Raw genomic sequence first — 12,246 nt, 5'->3', positions numbered from 1 at the left:
GATACTAATTTTTCACCTTCACTGGAAGTAAAAACCTAACACATTATTAGGCTGTTAACATTTAGTATTCTACCATTTAGCAAACATAAATCTGATTATATTATACCTTTTTTTTTGTATTATAAAACCAGTTCTGGTTGTTCATCATAAAAACCATACTTCAGTATATTTTCTGCACTTAATTATTTTCTTAAATTTAAAATTCTTTCTACTGTATTATTGCCAGGAGTCTTGACTTCGAGCCCATCAAATAATTAGTAGAGATAAATGCAATATAGTAAATGCAGAGAACACCACAGGATCACAGCTCAGCTGAGGTTAGCAGGGACCTCTGGGTCCACCTGCTCCATCCCCTGCTCCAGCGGGGACACACAGAGCAGGGTGCCCAGGGCCACGTCCAGGCGGCTTTTGGAGGTCAGTAAGGAGACTCCACAGCCTCTGTGCAACCTGTGCCAGTGCTTCATCACTTGCACAACACAGAAGTGCTTCCTGATTATGCTCAAGGATTTATTTATTTATTTATTTTACCTCCAGACACTAAATTAGTCTGGTATACCCATATCTGAGCTTGGGATTGGGGGGAATTATCAGCATTTCAACTGTATCGGGGGGAAGTTTGTTACCTGTAAAAAGTAACATTTAAAAAAAAAAAGTCAAAACGTCTTGCCAAAGAACAGACAAGAAACAATTACAGACATACATTGCATATCTTTGTCCCAAAGACAAGGCATCTTTCTGGGCATGTGTTTTACATATATTTAACAGATTGGTTTTTATTCCTTATTATCTATTAATATTTTAGAATCTCAGATGTTACCAGACATGTATCTTGCCATTAGATATCAGAGTTCATTCAAAAAGCATTTAAATTAACTCACAGCACTTTATGAAATTCTTATTTCCTTTTTGTCTTCTCACCTATATAGTATACATACAGCTGTGAAATAAGAATTTATGATGCAATGGAAGAAAAATATAATTCCTGTGCTTGCCATTTAAGTATTTCCCTTCTAAATCATTGACACAGCATGTTGCTTTCTGTAAGAAATAAGTTTGCAACAGAGCCTATATGCCTTAGTTCACTTGTAAGAGGTAACTATGATACTCTACCTCATGTTCTGCCTGGTACAGTTTGACAGTGATGTTCCTCTGGAATCCCACCCCATCAGCTTCATAAAACACCCCAAGACTGGTGATGACAATGGGGTAAAGCACACGGAAGTTCACACTGACAACTCTGTCCTCAGATTGCACAGGTGTGTCCTCAGGGAGACTGAATGCTTCAATTTCCTGATTCAAAACTATATGAAACAAGGAAGGACAGAGATAACGTGAGAAGATTTCATAGTTCTGGAACTGCTTATACACAAAGCACACTGGATACACGCAAAGCATGCTGATTAACTTGCATGGCTGGCAAGTGTATAAGGATAACGAAACGCTGGAGGAGAAGAAAAGACAGCTGACTGCAGTCTGCAGTAAGGAGGAACTCTGGGTGCTGCAGCAGTCTGCAGGTTATCAGCAATAGCAAGCCAATGCCTACGTATCCACAGAGAAAAACAATAAATCCACAGGCTGAAGACAATAATGCTACTTGATCGCATAAATGTCTGCATATTAACGTATTAAAATAATTACGAATCAAAATGGCATACATTTCCTCTTAACTGCCTGTTTTAGCTTTATGCCCTCCCCTACGCCCTGAGGTAATGTTTATTCTTGGGAGACTGGCTAAGCAGTAGTTGTTGCCATTCAAATTCAAAGGTTACAAAAGTTACTGTCAGAGTAACTGACAGTACAGCCAGTCTTTAGTTAATTTCTAATTAAAGAGAAAAAATTAAATAGAAAAAGAAATGTCAGGAAAAAAAAATATAATTTTAGTTAAGGTATTTTTTGTAAAGCAGCATTTCACTTTTCTCTTCAAAAATCTATCAGCCAGACTTGCTTGGAACTCACTTCACCACCAGAGAAGTCTGCCTGACACTCCTCCTGCCTTGCTACCGCCTGTGCTCATGTACGGTACTGGACTGAGTCACTGATGCTCTCTTCAACATGATTTTAGACAGGGATATAGTAAAAATGTAGAGTAAAAAATTGCATGGGAGAGATCTTGATACAAGGAGAATGCGAATTCTTTAGAATCCAACAGCTTCCCCTTTGTACCCTCAAGGCCTCTCCTTTCCATGTCTGCACTTGGCACTTACAGGAAGGTTACGTGACTGTCAGGACAGCAAATTCTAGGTGGTGCTCATTTAAGGACTATCCATCTCAGTTAAGCACCTCAAATTATTCTCATAAAAGGTGATTAGTTCTAGTTCAGAGCATAAAATTCTTAGAAGTTAACTTCTGTACCTGGGTTACTGATGTTCAGAAGCTTGCAGGAGTAGGGGTCTTCTCTGTCCTCCACTGGCACAGCACAACCACGTGCACCTATTATAAACTTCACAAGGACACTAAAATAATTCGGTTTTATTAACAGCAGTTCTTTTCCCTCCTCCCTTCACCTTCAATAAACTTACTTCATCACAGTGCCCTGTCTTTCCCAGGATTAAGATCCAAAACCCCTTAAGGTCAACAGTGAGGGTCTCTGTGTAGAGCAACCGTATGAATCCCCACGTGGGGGCTCAGTTCCAAACACACACAGCAGCCTTTTACACAAGGGCACAGGAATATTGGCCACCAGGAGCAGGATTGTTGTTTTCAGCCCCAGGCCTGACAGTGCGAGTCAGGAGACAATAAGCAGTACAACCAGCAAGAGCATCCACCTTAACCCTAAGCTAAATATCCTCCCCAAATTCCATCTAAGCTATGGAAGGTCACATTTTCAGATGACCTAAAGCAGCTGTGCTTTGCTCCGCACTGCACACTGACACCAAATTTGTGAAGAGCAAATGGCTTTCAGTACAAGGCAGGCACGTAGAGGGGGGTAATGTCAATTGTCAATAAACTTGACAATGATTCCAGGAATGAACTGCAGAACTTCCTCAGTAGAAACTGTCTGGTCTGTGTCTGTAGAGACTGACAGGTCTATGTGAGCAGTCAGGAAGGGTTCTGCTGGTCACTCACACAACTCTTATGTATACTCGGGGCACTGGGAAACACACCTCAACTGTGAGGCTGTTAAAAAATATTCTGTCACCTACTTTATCTCACCAAAACCAACTGTGCTTACTTTCAAGTATTCTGGATTACTAAGCACCTCAAGTTGCATACCACACAAAGCATACATCGCAACACAAAAAAGGGAAAGTCTTATACATCACTAATGAACAACAGCAATTAATTGTAAAAATGAATAGCAGTGAGCACTCAAACAAGCAAAAGTTTCCGCATACAGTTGTACAATTAAAATTACCTTGTATAAAACAGTTCCAGCCTGGAGCAAACAGTACTTTTATATAGCACTAAGCAGATTTTAAAATGATCAGAACATAAGATGCTCACAAATGAAGGGGAAAAAAGAAAAAAAAAAACAGAAATCCTTTCAAAAAAAGGATTCAATCAAGAGATTTATGCACAATATTCTTTTCTCCTCACAGCCCCAGAAGTTCAAAGCACTAGAGATTACCGTTGGCTCAGGGTTGGGTGCTGTTTCAAGTGCTGGAACCAAGTGTTCCTTATAACACTGCGCAGTTCATGATTGTGTCGAGCTGACAAAACACCTACAACAACATCATAATGTTTCAGCTTCCACTGAGGAAAGAAGGCCAGCGGACCTAGAAATATAAAGTAACAACAGGTACATTATATGCACAAATTTGAGCTGCAAGCAGTAATTAAAATGCACATCAAAAGCAAGAGTACTGGGTACCTGAAACACTAAAAACAAGAAGTAAAATTACTGTTGCATACTGGGTTCAGAAACAGGAAAACATTTTCAGCACATCAAAACTTTTGCTAGCAATCTGTGAAAACACTTCAGGAATGAACAAAGCAAGTCAGAAACCCTGTGGACAAGGTACAAGGCCCTACTGTGCCCTCCACTCATCCTGTGAGAGCCTAGGCCTCCTGCTTGCTTGCAGGCACTTCCCACAGCACAGCTTGTCCTAAAGCCTGAGCGCCTGACATTGCTGGTACCAGGCCTTCACTCTTACAATTCACTGTGATTCTACCTAGAAAAATAAATATTTAAACCAAGCCTGTCAGATTCAGAAATACGCCAGTTTTCCCTGTTTCTTCTTAAGGCTGCTGGACCCCTCGGCTTCACCACTTCACTCTAACACATGGAAGCCTGGTGCTTCCAGCCACTCTAAGCTGGACAGCACTCTGTGCCTTCACGCAGGGTATGACATCCCTGCGCAGAGTCGTAGCCGGGCCTCACAGCCGATACTTGTAATCCATGGTTCAGCTTGTGCTGGTTTAATTTAGAGATCACAAAACCTGAGAAGCTATGACTTGGAGCCTGAAAACAGCCAGGGAAGTAGTTCAATCAACGTCCAGAGACTTGAGAATAATACTTTTTTTGCTCTAGGGTCTATTGATAATGGCTTGTGCCTAACTCCTGAGTCCCAGAGCCAAATAAAACAGTGCTCTGCTACTGATTCCCAGGGCAGCACAAGAGCAGGGCATGTAGACAGTGGTGTTTCCACAGGCAAACCTTTCTCAATCTCAATGTTTCTGTTCCGAGCATGCAAACAGTGATTCTTCAAGAAAAATAAATATGGTTGAATCTCCATAATTATTTAAATGAATCTGTGCTGGCATGTTTATCGATAACTTCAGCTGAGCATTAACATATTAAGAGAAGTTTACATCAGCTTGCACTCGAAAGGAATTAAAACCCAAGCAGTAATCCATTATTCCCATTCTTCAGCATCAGTTTTTCGCTACAGTCAACTGCTGTACCCCTTACAGAAATGGCAGGCTGAACTGGTGGCAAGGTTCAGGAATGTTACGTGGTTGCCAGTGGAGCTAAATCCAAACTGGTTACCCTATAAAACACCCAAAGGAACTTGTGAATGAAACGCATCATTCAATCTGAATGCAATTTTAGCCTTCCTGTAGGCCAGTAAATACTGACTACCTGGAACCCCTGCAAGACTTCAGAGGCCACTAAATAACCAAGATCTGCCACAACTCCACAGCAGAGGTACATGATACAGCCACACATTTGTAAGACCACACCATTACAACAAATTCCTCTAAGGTCTCATAGCTCTTTCTCACACACTCCTGTGATTATTCTTTCAACAGCCTCTGCAGCCGTAGTTGCAAGCCTCCCAGAATAAATCTCACAGGAGGACTAATGTGTTAGCAGACTGCACATTAGACATTGTTTGTACAGTTTTTAAAATATCACTTTTAGTTCAAAGCAGAGCAATTTCATTAAACCAGAATTTAAGACAAATGAAACTACGCACAGATGTCTATGGGATGACTTGATTTAGAATACCAAAAGTTGGCGTCAATTAAAAAAAATAAGCTACTTGAATCAAAAGTATGTATTTTTACTCAGTTTCTATTTTAATATGAGCAAAGCTTTTTCTTATGAACCATTCATGTGGGAACAACATTAATGTCCCAGATGCTTCAGAATCCCTATCCTACTGCACTGAGAACAGACAGCTCTTTCTCCTGTTTTAGGCAGTCTCCTGGCTTAGTAAGGTAGCGTTACAGCAGCCCATACTCAGATTTTCTTTTCTGTCCCTGGGGTTATGCTGTTTTACTTTTAATACCACTGAAAATGAAAAAGAAAGAAAAAAAAAAAGGCCAGAAGAAAGCTCAATTTTTCGAAATCTTGATGAACAAGCTCCTTACTTGTTAGCAAAGGTTTCTAGTTTCTACTTTCTACTGAGAAGTAGTAACAGCGCTTGCTAAGCTTTCAGGAAAACTGATTCAGATGTTTCTCTCTGAACTAGTACTATCAAAAAAGAGCAAGATAAAGTCAGAGAGGCAGGAAAAAAAGGTGAGGCTATTATTCATTTATACATACAATTCAGATATGTGCATATATATGATCTGATGCAGCAGAAGTTACAAGAAAACAATGTTGACCTCCAAGTCAATAGTAAGTAAATATTCATATAAGCAATCAATACTTGACACTGGGGACCAAAGTGAGTTATCATATCTTCTATTTTCGTGCATTCTTAGGCCAAAATGTGAAGCGGTAATAACAAGCTTTAAAAATGCTTATATACTATATTGCTCTTACCTTGCATTGATTGTGGAAGATAACCAAACCTTTACAACTTCCAGTTACAAAACAAAGGAAAACTTGCAAATGTTGTGGTTTTTTTTTTGTTGTTTTTTTTGTTGTTTGTTTTTTTAAGTGGAAGACAGAGAAAGAAGGTAAGCAGAAGCCTAATTTCAGCTATGCTATTGGCTCTCTGCATGATCCAGTGCACACCTCTCCCACCTTGTGGTACTCACACTTCCATTTGCTGAACAGAGGAAGTACGTCACAGGGATGTGGCTACAGGCCTGCTAACTGCGGAAAACCATACATGAAAAGAAAACCAACAGAACAACAACAGGAAAACTATGTATCACATGCCTTGATAAATCCTAAAAGTGCCGGTAACTGAAGGGATGCAGGAGGGAAAGCTTTTCCAGTTAAAAGGCCACTCTCCTATTAGCTGCCTTCTTTTGAATTCTTCCTGTCTTAGAGCCGCATGGCAGATGCATCAAGCAGCCCAGGACTTCTCAGTAAAGCGTGAGCAGCCAAACGTGCAGTGCCTACCCCACACTCTCCCAGCACCAGGCACAAGTTGCTTTCACTGCCTCTTTGTTGATCCCACTACCCCACAGCAAAGACTACGAAGATGTGAATGGAGGCAGCCTGCTTCCCAGCCACTGAGATCCATTTAGTTCTACACAGCAACCATAACGAGTACTTCTGTCAGCACTAAGAATGATAGAAGCCCAGTCTGCCAGAACTTGTGCCACACGCCTAATAAGCTCTTTCACAAGCTTTTCTTAGGCTGGGCTATCTGTAAGGACAGGCTCCCACACAATTCTCCAACGTCTGACAATACACGTATTCCTATCGGTGCAGTGTTCACCTCAGGATGACCTGCCATAAGCTGTCACAGGACTCTCAGCCAATGGCTGTCGTGAAACTTGGGGAAAATGCCAGTCTTTGTGACCTCCACCTGTCTGTCAAGCATGACTGAGAGCTAGCGATGGATCAAAGTCAAGGAGAGACGCAGGAGGAGGGGATAAGTCTGCTCAGCACAAAGATGTGCCCTTAGAAGATGAGGCTGAAGACAAAGAAGTGCCTCCTGATGAGGTGACTGTGGGAAGAGGTCACCGCTGCCAGGCGGCCTCCTGGGCCTACTCTGATTTGAACCGCCTCAGCCACAGCCAACAGCTCCAGAAGTATTTCTTCCCACACTACAAATATTAACAAGCATCTCTCGTTCCTGTAAGACTGACTCTCAACAAAATGTCAAGTTAAACTGTTAATTATATTTACTGCCATTACAAGGACATGAAAAGATTGAGAGATCATTTAGCTTGATTTTGTCAATAAACAAAGTAAACGTGATCTTGCTGCACATATCTCTATTGATGAGTCCCCGAGCAACTACTAAATCTGCCTGATGTTTTCAGCCAAGTTTTATAAAGAGCGCAGGCCCCAAAGTGACCCGGTATCTACATGTTTCACGGAACCGGACAAAGAAGAGACTTGCCGTGAGCGCTTGCCTGGAGAGGCCCAGCGCTGCACGCCTCACTGCACTATCAGGCAGTAATCCTCTGCTGGCAACTGCTGGAGGAAGCAAGCTGTGCAGAATGCTGGGCTCTGCGCCTTCTGCCACTCCTGAGGCTTTTTTTTTTTTTTAAATACACCCTCTTGTGTAAAAATCGATGGACAGTACTAGGTAGGCTGCTCAGAAGTTATTCGGAATATTCTCAACTAATCCACTTCATAAGTGAAGACTCCAAAGGAACACCCCCTACAAATCCAGGTGTTATCTTTGCTTATTCTTCTGACTTTGGAGATGTATCCCTGTTCTCTTCTGTGCTGCTTTCTGAAAGACCCAAACAAACACAAAGGCAGGAATTAACTGAATATAAAGAAGGTTTGTGTTCAGAGTGCTGACACACGCAGGAAGAGAACAAACTGAAGAGCAAAAGCAGCTCTCCCTGCACCTCTAATCTTCTTCACTTAAAACAATCTGCTACAGCTCGTCTGCATTACAGGTTTCTGTGCAAGCAGAGCTGCATGACCTCACTGCAGGACCTACTTCAGACCAGAGCTAAAAACCAACAAGATGTGCATGCACCCCGCTTGCTGCAGAAGCACAGTACTCCTTAACAAGCCTTGAAGGAAGCTTTTAAGCACTTACAGATTCGATGAGGAAAACCTCTGCAGGCAGAAGATTTATTATTAGTATTATTATTATTTATTTATTTTACATCAATGGCATTCCTTTAAGGAAACAGAACAGCAGAGTCCTGCAGCGTTGCAAAGCAGCAGTAGTAATACTGGTGGGCTGACGGTGCTCTGAACACCATTAACCACACAGCACTTGTACAATTCCAGGCAAAGCCTCAGAAGCGTAGAGGCAAAAGGAACAAAGCAAATCACCTAAAGCAGCATCTTCATCTGCTGAAGAGTAATGACCAACCTCTGATGACAAAAGCCAGCTCCCAGAGAAAGCTGCTTGCTCCCTTGTGGCTGTCCTTGTCAGCAGGCAATTTAGGAGAGCTTCCTTCAGGCACAAGCCTGGCTGCCCAGCTATGGGACGACTGGTGGGTACCCTTTGGCTCTTGCTCCGGTGTCAAAATGCTTAAAAAAAAAGCATTTCTAATGTTGCTTATCAGGAGCAATGTATCAGACAGAATAGTTGCAAGACTCAAAAATAAATAATCCCAATTCAGTTGACAAATATTGGATTGACAATTATTTCAAAGGTGAGGGAGTTGTTTCTGTTTGGGATGGCTCATCCCTGGAAGAGTGTTGTGGTAAGACCTTGTGGACCAAGGCGGGGGAACAACGGGCATTTCAGGCAGAACCACACAGCTGGAGCCAACACCAAGCCTGCTGCCAAACGGTTTCAATCTCCAAGGCCATCAGACTAATCAGTCTTAACATGCCTACTAAAGATGAAACAACTCTACGACCGAGCAATATACTGCTTCCTGACAGACAGAGTTAACAGATGCCAAGAACATTTCTTCTTCACATTATCTCTTTTTGGCAGAATTTCTCCTTACGAAGCAAAGTATTATTTATAACCACGGAGGATTTTTCTACTTTTTGTTATTTCCATGTCAAAAAGCCAACAGTGGGTCCAGCGCTCCCTCCTCTCTCGCCTGACATGTGCGCAGGCCAGTCCATGCAGGACACGGCTCTAATTCTGTAAGGTAAGTCGCTAACTACCAGCCCAACCAACTCTGCATGTGGATCCATTAGGGCAGTGCTGGAAAAGTACGTGCTGAACCACAGGACAACAGATGGCACACAAGCAGCTTCAAAAAAATGGCGTTTCTTAATCTGCTCTGTAATATTCACTAGCAAAAGACCGACTTTAACAGAACCAAAGGGGCCACATTTTAGCTGCCACGTACCCTCAGAAACACAACTGGAATTATGTCTGAAAGGGCATTACCATCAGCAGAGAAGTAGTGTTTTTCATTGACCATGTGGGGCATTTGATTAGGTACAGTAAGTGAAGGCCCACGATTCATAATTTCCTACTCAATAAGAATCACGCCATCAATTAAAACCCACAATTAGCAATGAAGCAATGAATTCACAGGGAGTGTGAAAAGGAGGTCTGTCTGTTCCTTCTCAAGTTTCTGAGGTCATTTTAAAATTAGCTGCTATCTAAGATTTTTACAAAAATTAACCAAAGCTTCCTACCCACGGACTTCCTTTGGATAGCACCTGTTTGTAACCAGCCAGACTTCAATTAAACCTAAAGGCAACTTCTTGCACATATCTTGCTCAGAACTGTGAATTACAGTCCCATTCTCTGGTGAAGAAAAGGAGCAGAGAGCCACGAGTCAGGTCACCACAGCAGCAGTCAGTGCCTTTCATCTCAGGACTGATCCTATTTACTTTTTCCAGTTAATGAGTACGGTGTACGAGAAGTACGCTGTCTTCTGTGGCACCAAGGGGAAAGTCATCATGAACACAAAGGAAATCCAAATGCCACACCAGGTCAAAGCATGCAGGCAGGCTGCAGCCTTTCACACGGGCAGTCAGGAAGAAGGTGTTATGAAAGCAGGCTCTTCCAATGAAGGAGCAGCAGCAGAAGGAGGAGCAGGACAAGCAAGACCATTAGCTCCTAGAAGAGCCATTCCTAAGGCAGTTAGAATCAAAACAAATGGAGCAGCCCCAACCCTTTGTTAAATAAATATAGGCTATGCAGCTGCCATTTAAACATGGAGATTAATTGCTGCTTATTAGAAAGGGCGAACTGAATGGATGGTCAGACATGTCTCTTCCAGTCTTGTGTTAATGAGTCAACTGTGTCAAGGTAAGTAATTGTTACAAGAGGTCATCAGATTTTAACAGAAGTTTCCATTTTGTGTCTGTGTGTATGCATGCACAACAGTTATTGAGAGGGAAACGAAACTTCTCAAAAAAATAGAATTGTTCTTCTATTGCTTTTCATCTATGCTGGTGCTGTTTTTGCAACTGTTGAGACACTGCACAGGAAAATGAAACACCAGGGAATACATAAATAATGTGCTTTTATGTCACAGCTACTATAAAACACTGTCCCATAGTCAAATCCATTCTTATTGTGAGGGCAGAGTCCTCCTTAAGACACAGCATGAAAATCAGGCCTGCAGAGAGCACGTGTATCATATTGAGCATTTTTCTACCAATGATGGAAGTTCACCCGTTGTGAGAAGCATCAGCTTTCCTCCCCTCCACGTCAATACATCACTCAATAGACTACAACCAAACAACCCTCACACAAACTAAATGCATATTTATTCTTTTTCTCAAAAAAAGAAGTACTTTTATTAAAATTCTAGTTATTCTAGCATTATTCTAGTATTATCAAATGCAACATAGTTTCATGGTAACAGGCACAAACTCTAACACAACTGTTAACAGTGAACCCCTGAAGAGTAAAGCTTCTTCCCTGTCCCAAGCTGAGAAACCTCTACATTTGCTTTAGAAATCTCAGCAGAAAACGTCACCGTGAGATTTCATGTGGCCACCTCCAGCTCCCACACGCCAAGCTTACAAGGGCAGCACCGCGAAGACAAACGACAGGGTGATCCACACCATCCAGAGGCACCTCGGCCCCAGAACAGCAACTCCTGTTATAACTCCGTGCCACTTTCATGGGAAGAACACAGGCACAGCCGCACAGACTGTGACTTCCAGTGCATCCCAGCTCCCATGCTGCTCACCCCACACCTGTGGTACCCAGCAGCGCTGGAGGCCTGCAGATCAACACCGTTGCGCAGGGTGCAGAGCGTGCCCCAGAGAACAGCTCCATTACCCAGTGCGCTGCTGGGTCTCTCAACAGAGCTCGAGGACAAAATGTGCCGCTATTTCCTGATCGTTTCCCAGACACCCTATAAAAAGAACACTTCTTAACGCTCTCAGACAGCACCTACGGGTGTCTGACAGAAGTTTCTCCCCCAGCAGACGCTTATTTCTACCCGTCGTGCAGATCTGCGGCCTGAAAACCACAGGTCGCATGACGAAGAACGCGACGTAGCCCTTAGAGCCCCGGTTTCACTCGTTCCGGCTCACACCCAACCCTCTAAGTAGCTCTTCGCTCCTTCGGGGCTGTTACAGGCCGCCCCGCAGGACCGGCTGGTGGGAGCTGCCCGGCCCGGAGGGGCACGCAGCGGGACGCGCTGGCGGTCGGCGCCCCGCGCTGGAAGCAGCCCCAGCCCCTCGCCGCCGCCGGCAGCCGCTTAACGCCGGCCCGAGCTCCCCGCTGCCCGCCCCGCTCAGCCCCAGTCCCGCCGCGGGAGCGCCGCGTGCCCCGGGCAGCCCCTGCCCTACCTGCCGGCTGCCTCCCGGGGCCGCCGGGGCAGCTGAGCAGCAGCCAGAGGTGCAGCGCGACCCCGAGCGCACAGGGGCACAGCAGCACCAGCCAGTTTCGCATTGGCCGCCGCCGCAGCCGGCCCCTTCCCCTCCGCGCCGGGACTACGGGCCCGCTCGGCGGAGCGCGGCTCCTCCTCCCCGCGCCGCCGCTCGGCCGGGCCGGGCCGAGCTCCGCTGCCCCGCGGCCGCCGGGAGCTGCAGTCCCGCCCCAGCCCCGGCGGGCGGCGGAGGCGCGGGCGGCGGCGGCGGCCGCCTACAGCCCCCAGAATGCCGCG

At 44.3% G+C, this 12,246-nt stretch overlaps 1 protein-coding gene across 1 annotated transcript in view; it reads right to left on the bottom strand.

Annotated features, from left to right (window-relative positions):
- Positions 1-12,141, bottom strand: part of B3GALNT2 (beta-1,3-N-acetylgalactosaminyltransferase 2) — a 25,122-nt gene extending 12,981 nt beyond the window's left edge. The window contains exons 1-4 of the mRNA XM_021391622.1: positions 11,930-12,141; positions 3,569-3,716; positions 2,353-2,453; positions 1,111-1,301 (exon numbers count right to left, since the gene is read on the bottom strand). Coding sequence (XP_021247297.1) covers positions 1,111-1,301; positions 2,353-2,453; positions 3,569-3,716; positions 11,930-12,032 — 543 coding nt within the window. The 5' untranslated portion in view covers positions 12,033-12,141. The remainder of the gene's footprint in view (positions 1-1,110; positions 1,302-2,352; positions 2,454-3,568; positions 3,717-11,929) is intronic.

Source organism: Numida meleagris, chromosome 3, assembly GCF_002078875.1.
Source record: "Numida meleagris isolate 19003 breed g44 Domestic line chromosome 3, NumMel1.0, whole genome shotgun sequence".
NCBI lineage: Eukaryota > Metazoa > Chordata > Aves > Galliformes > Numididae > Numida > Numida meleagris.
This window is presented reverse-complemented; position numbering and strand designations above follow the sequence as displayed.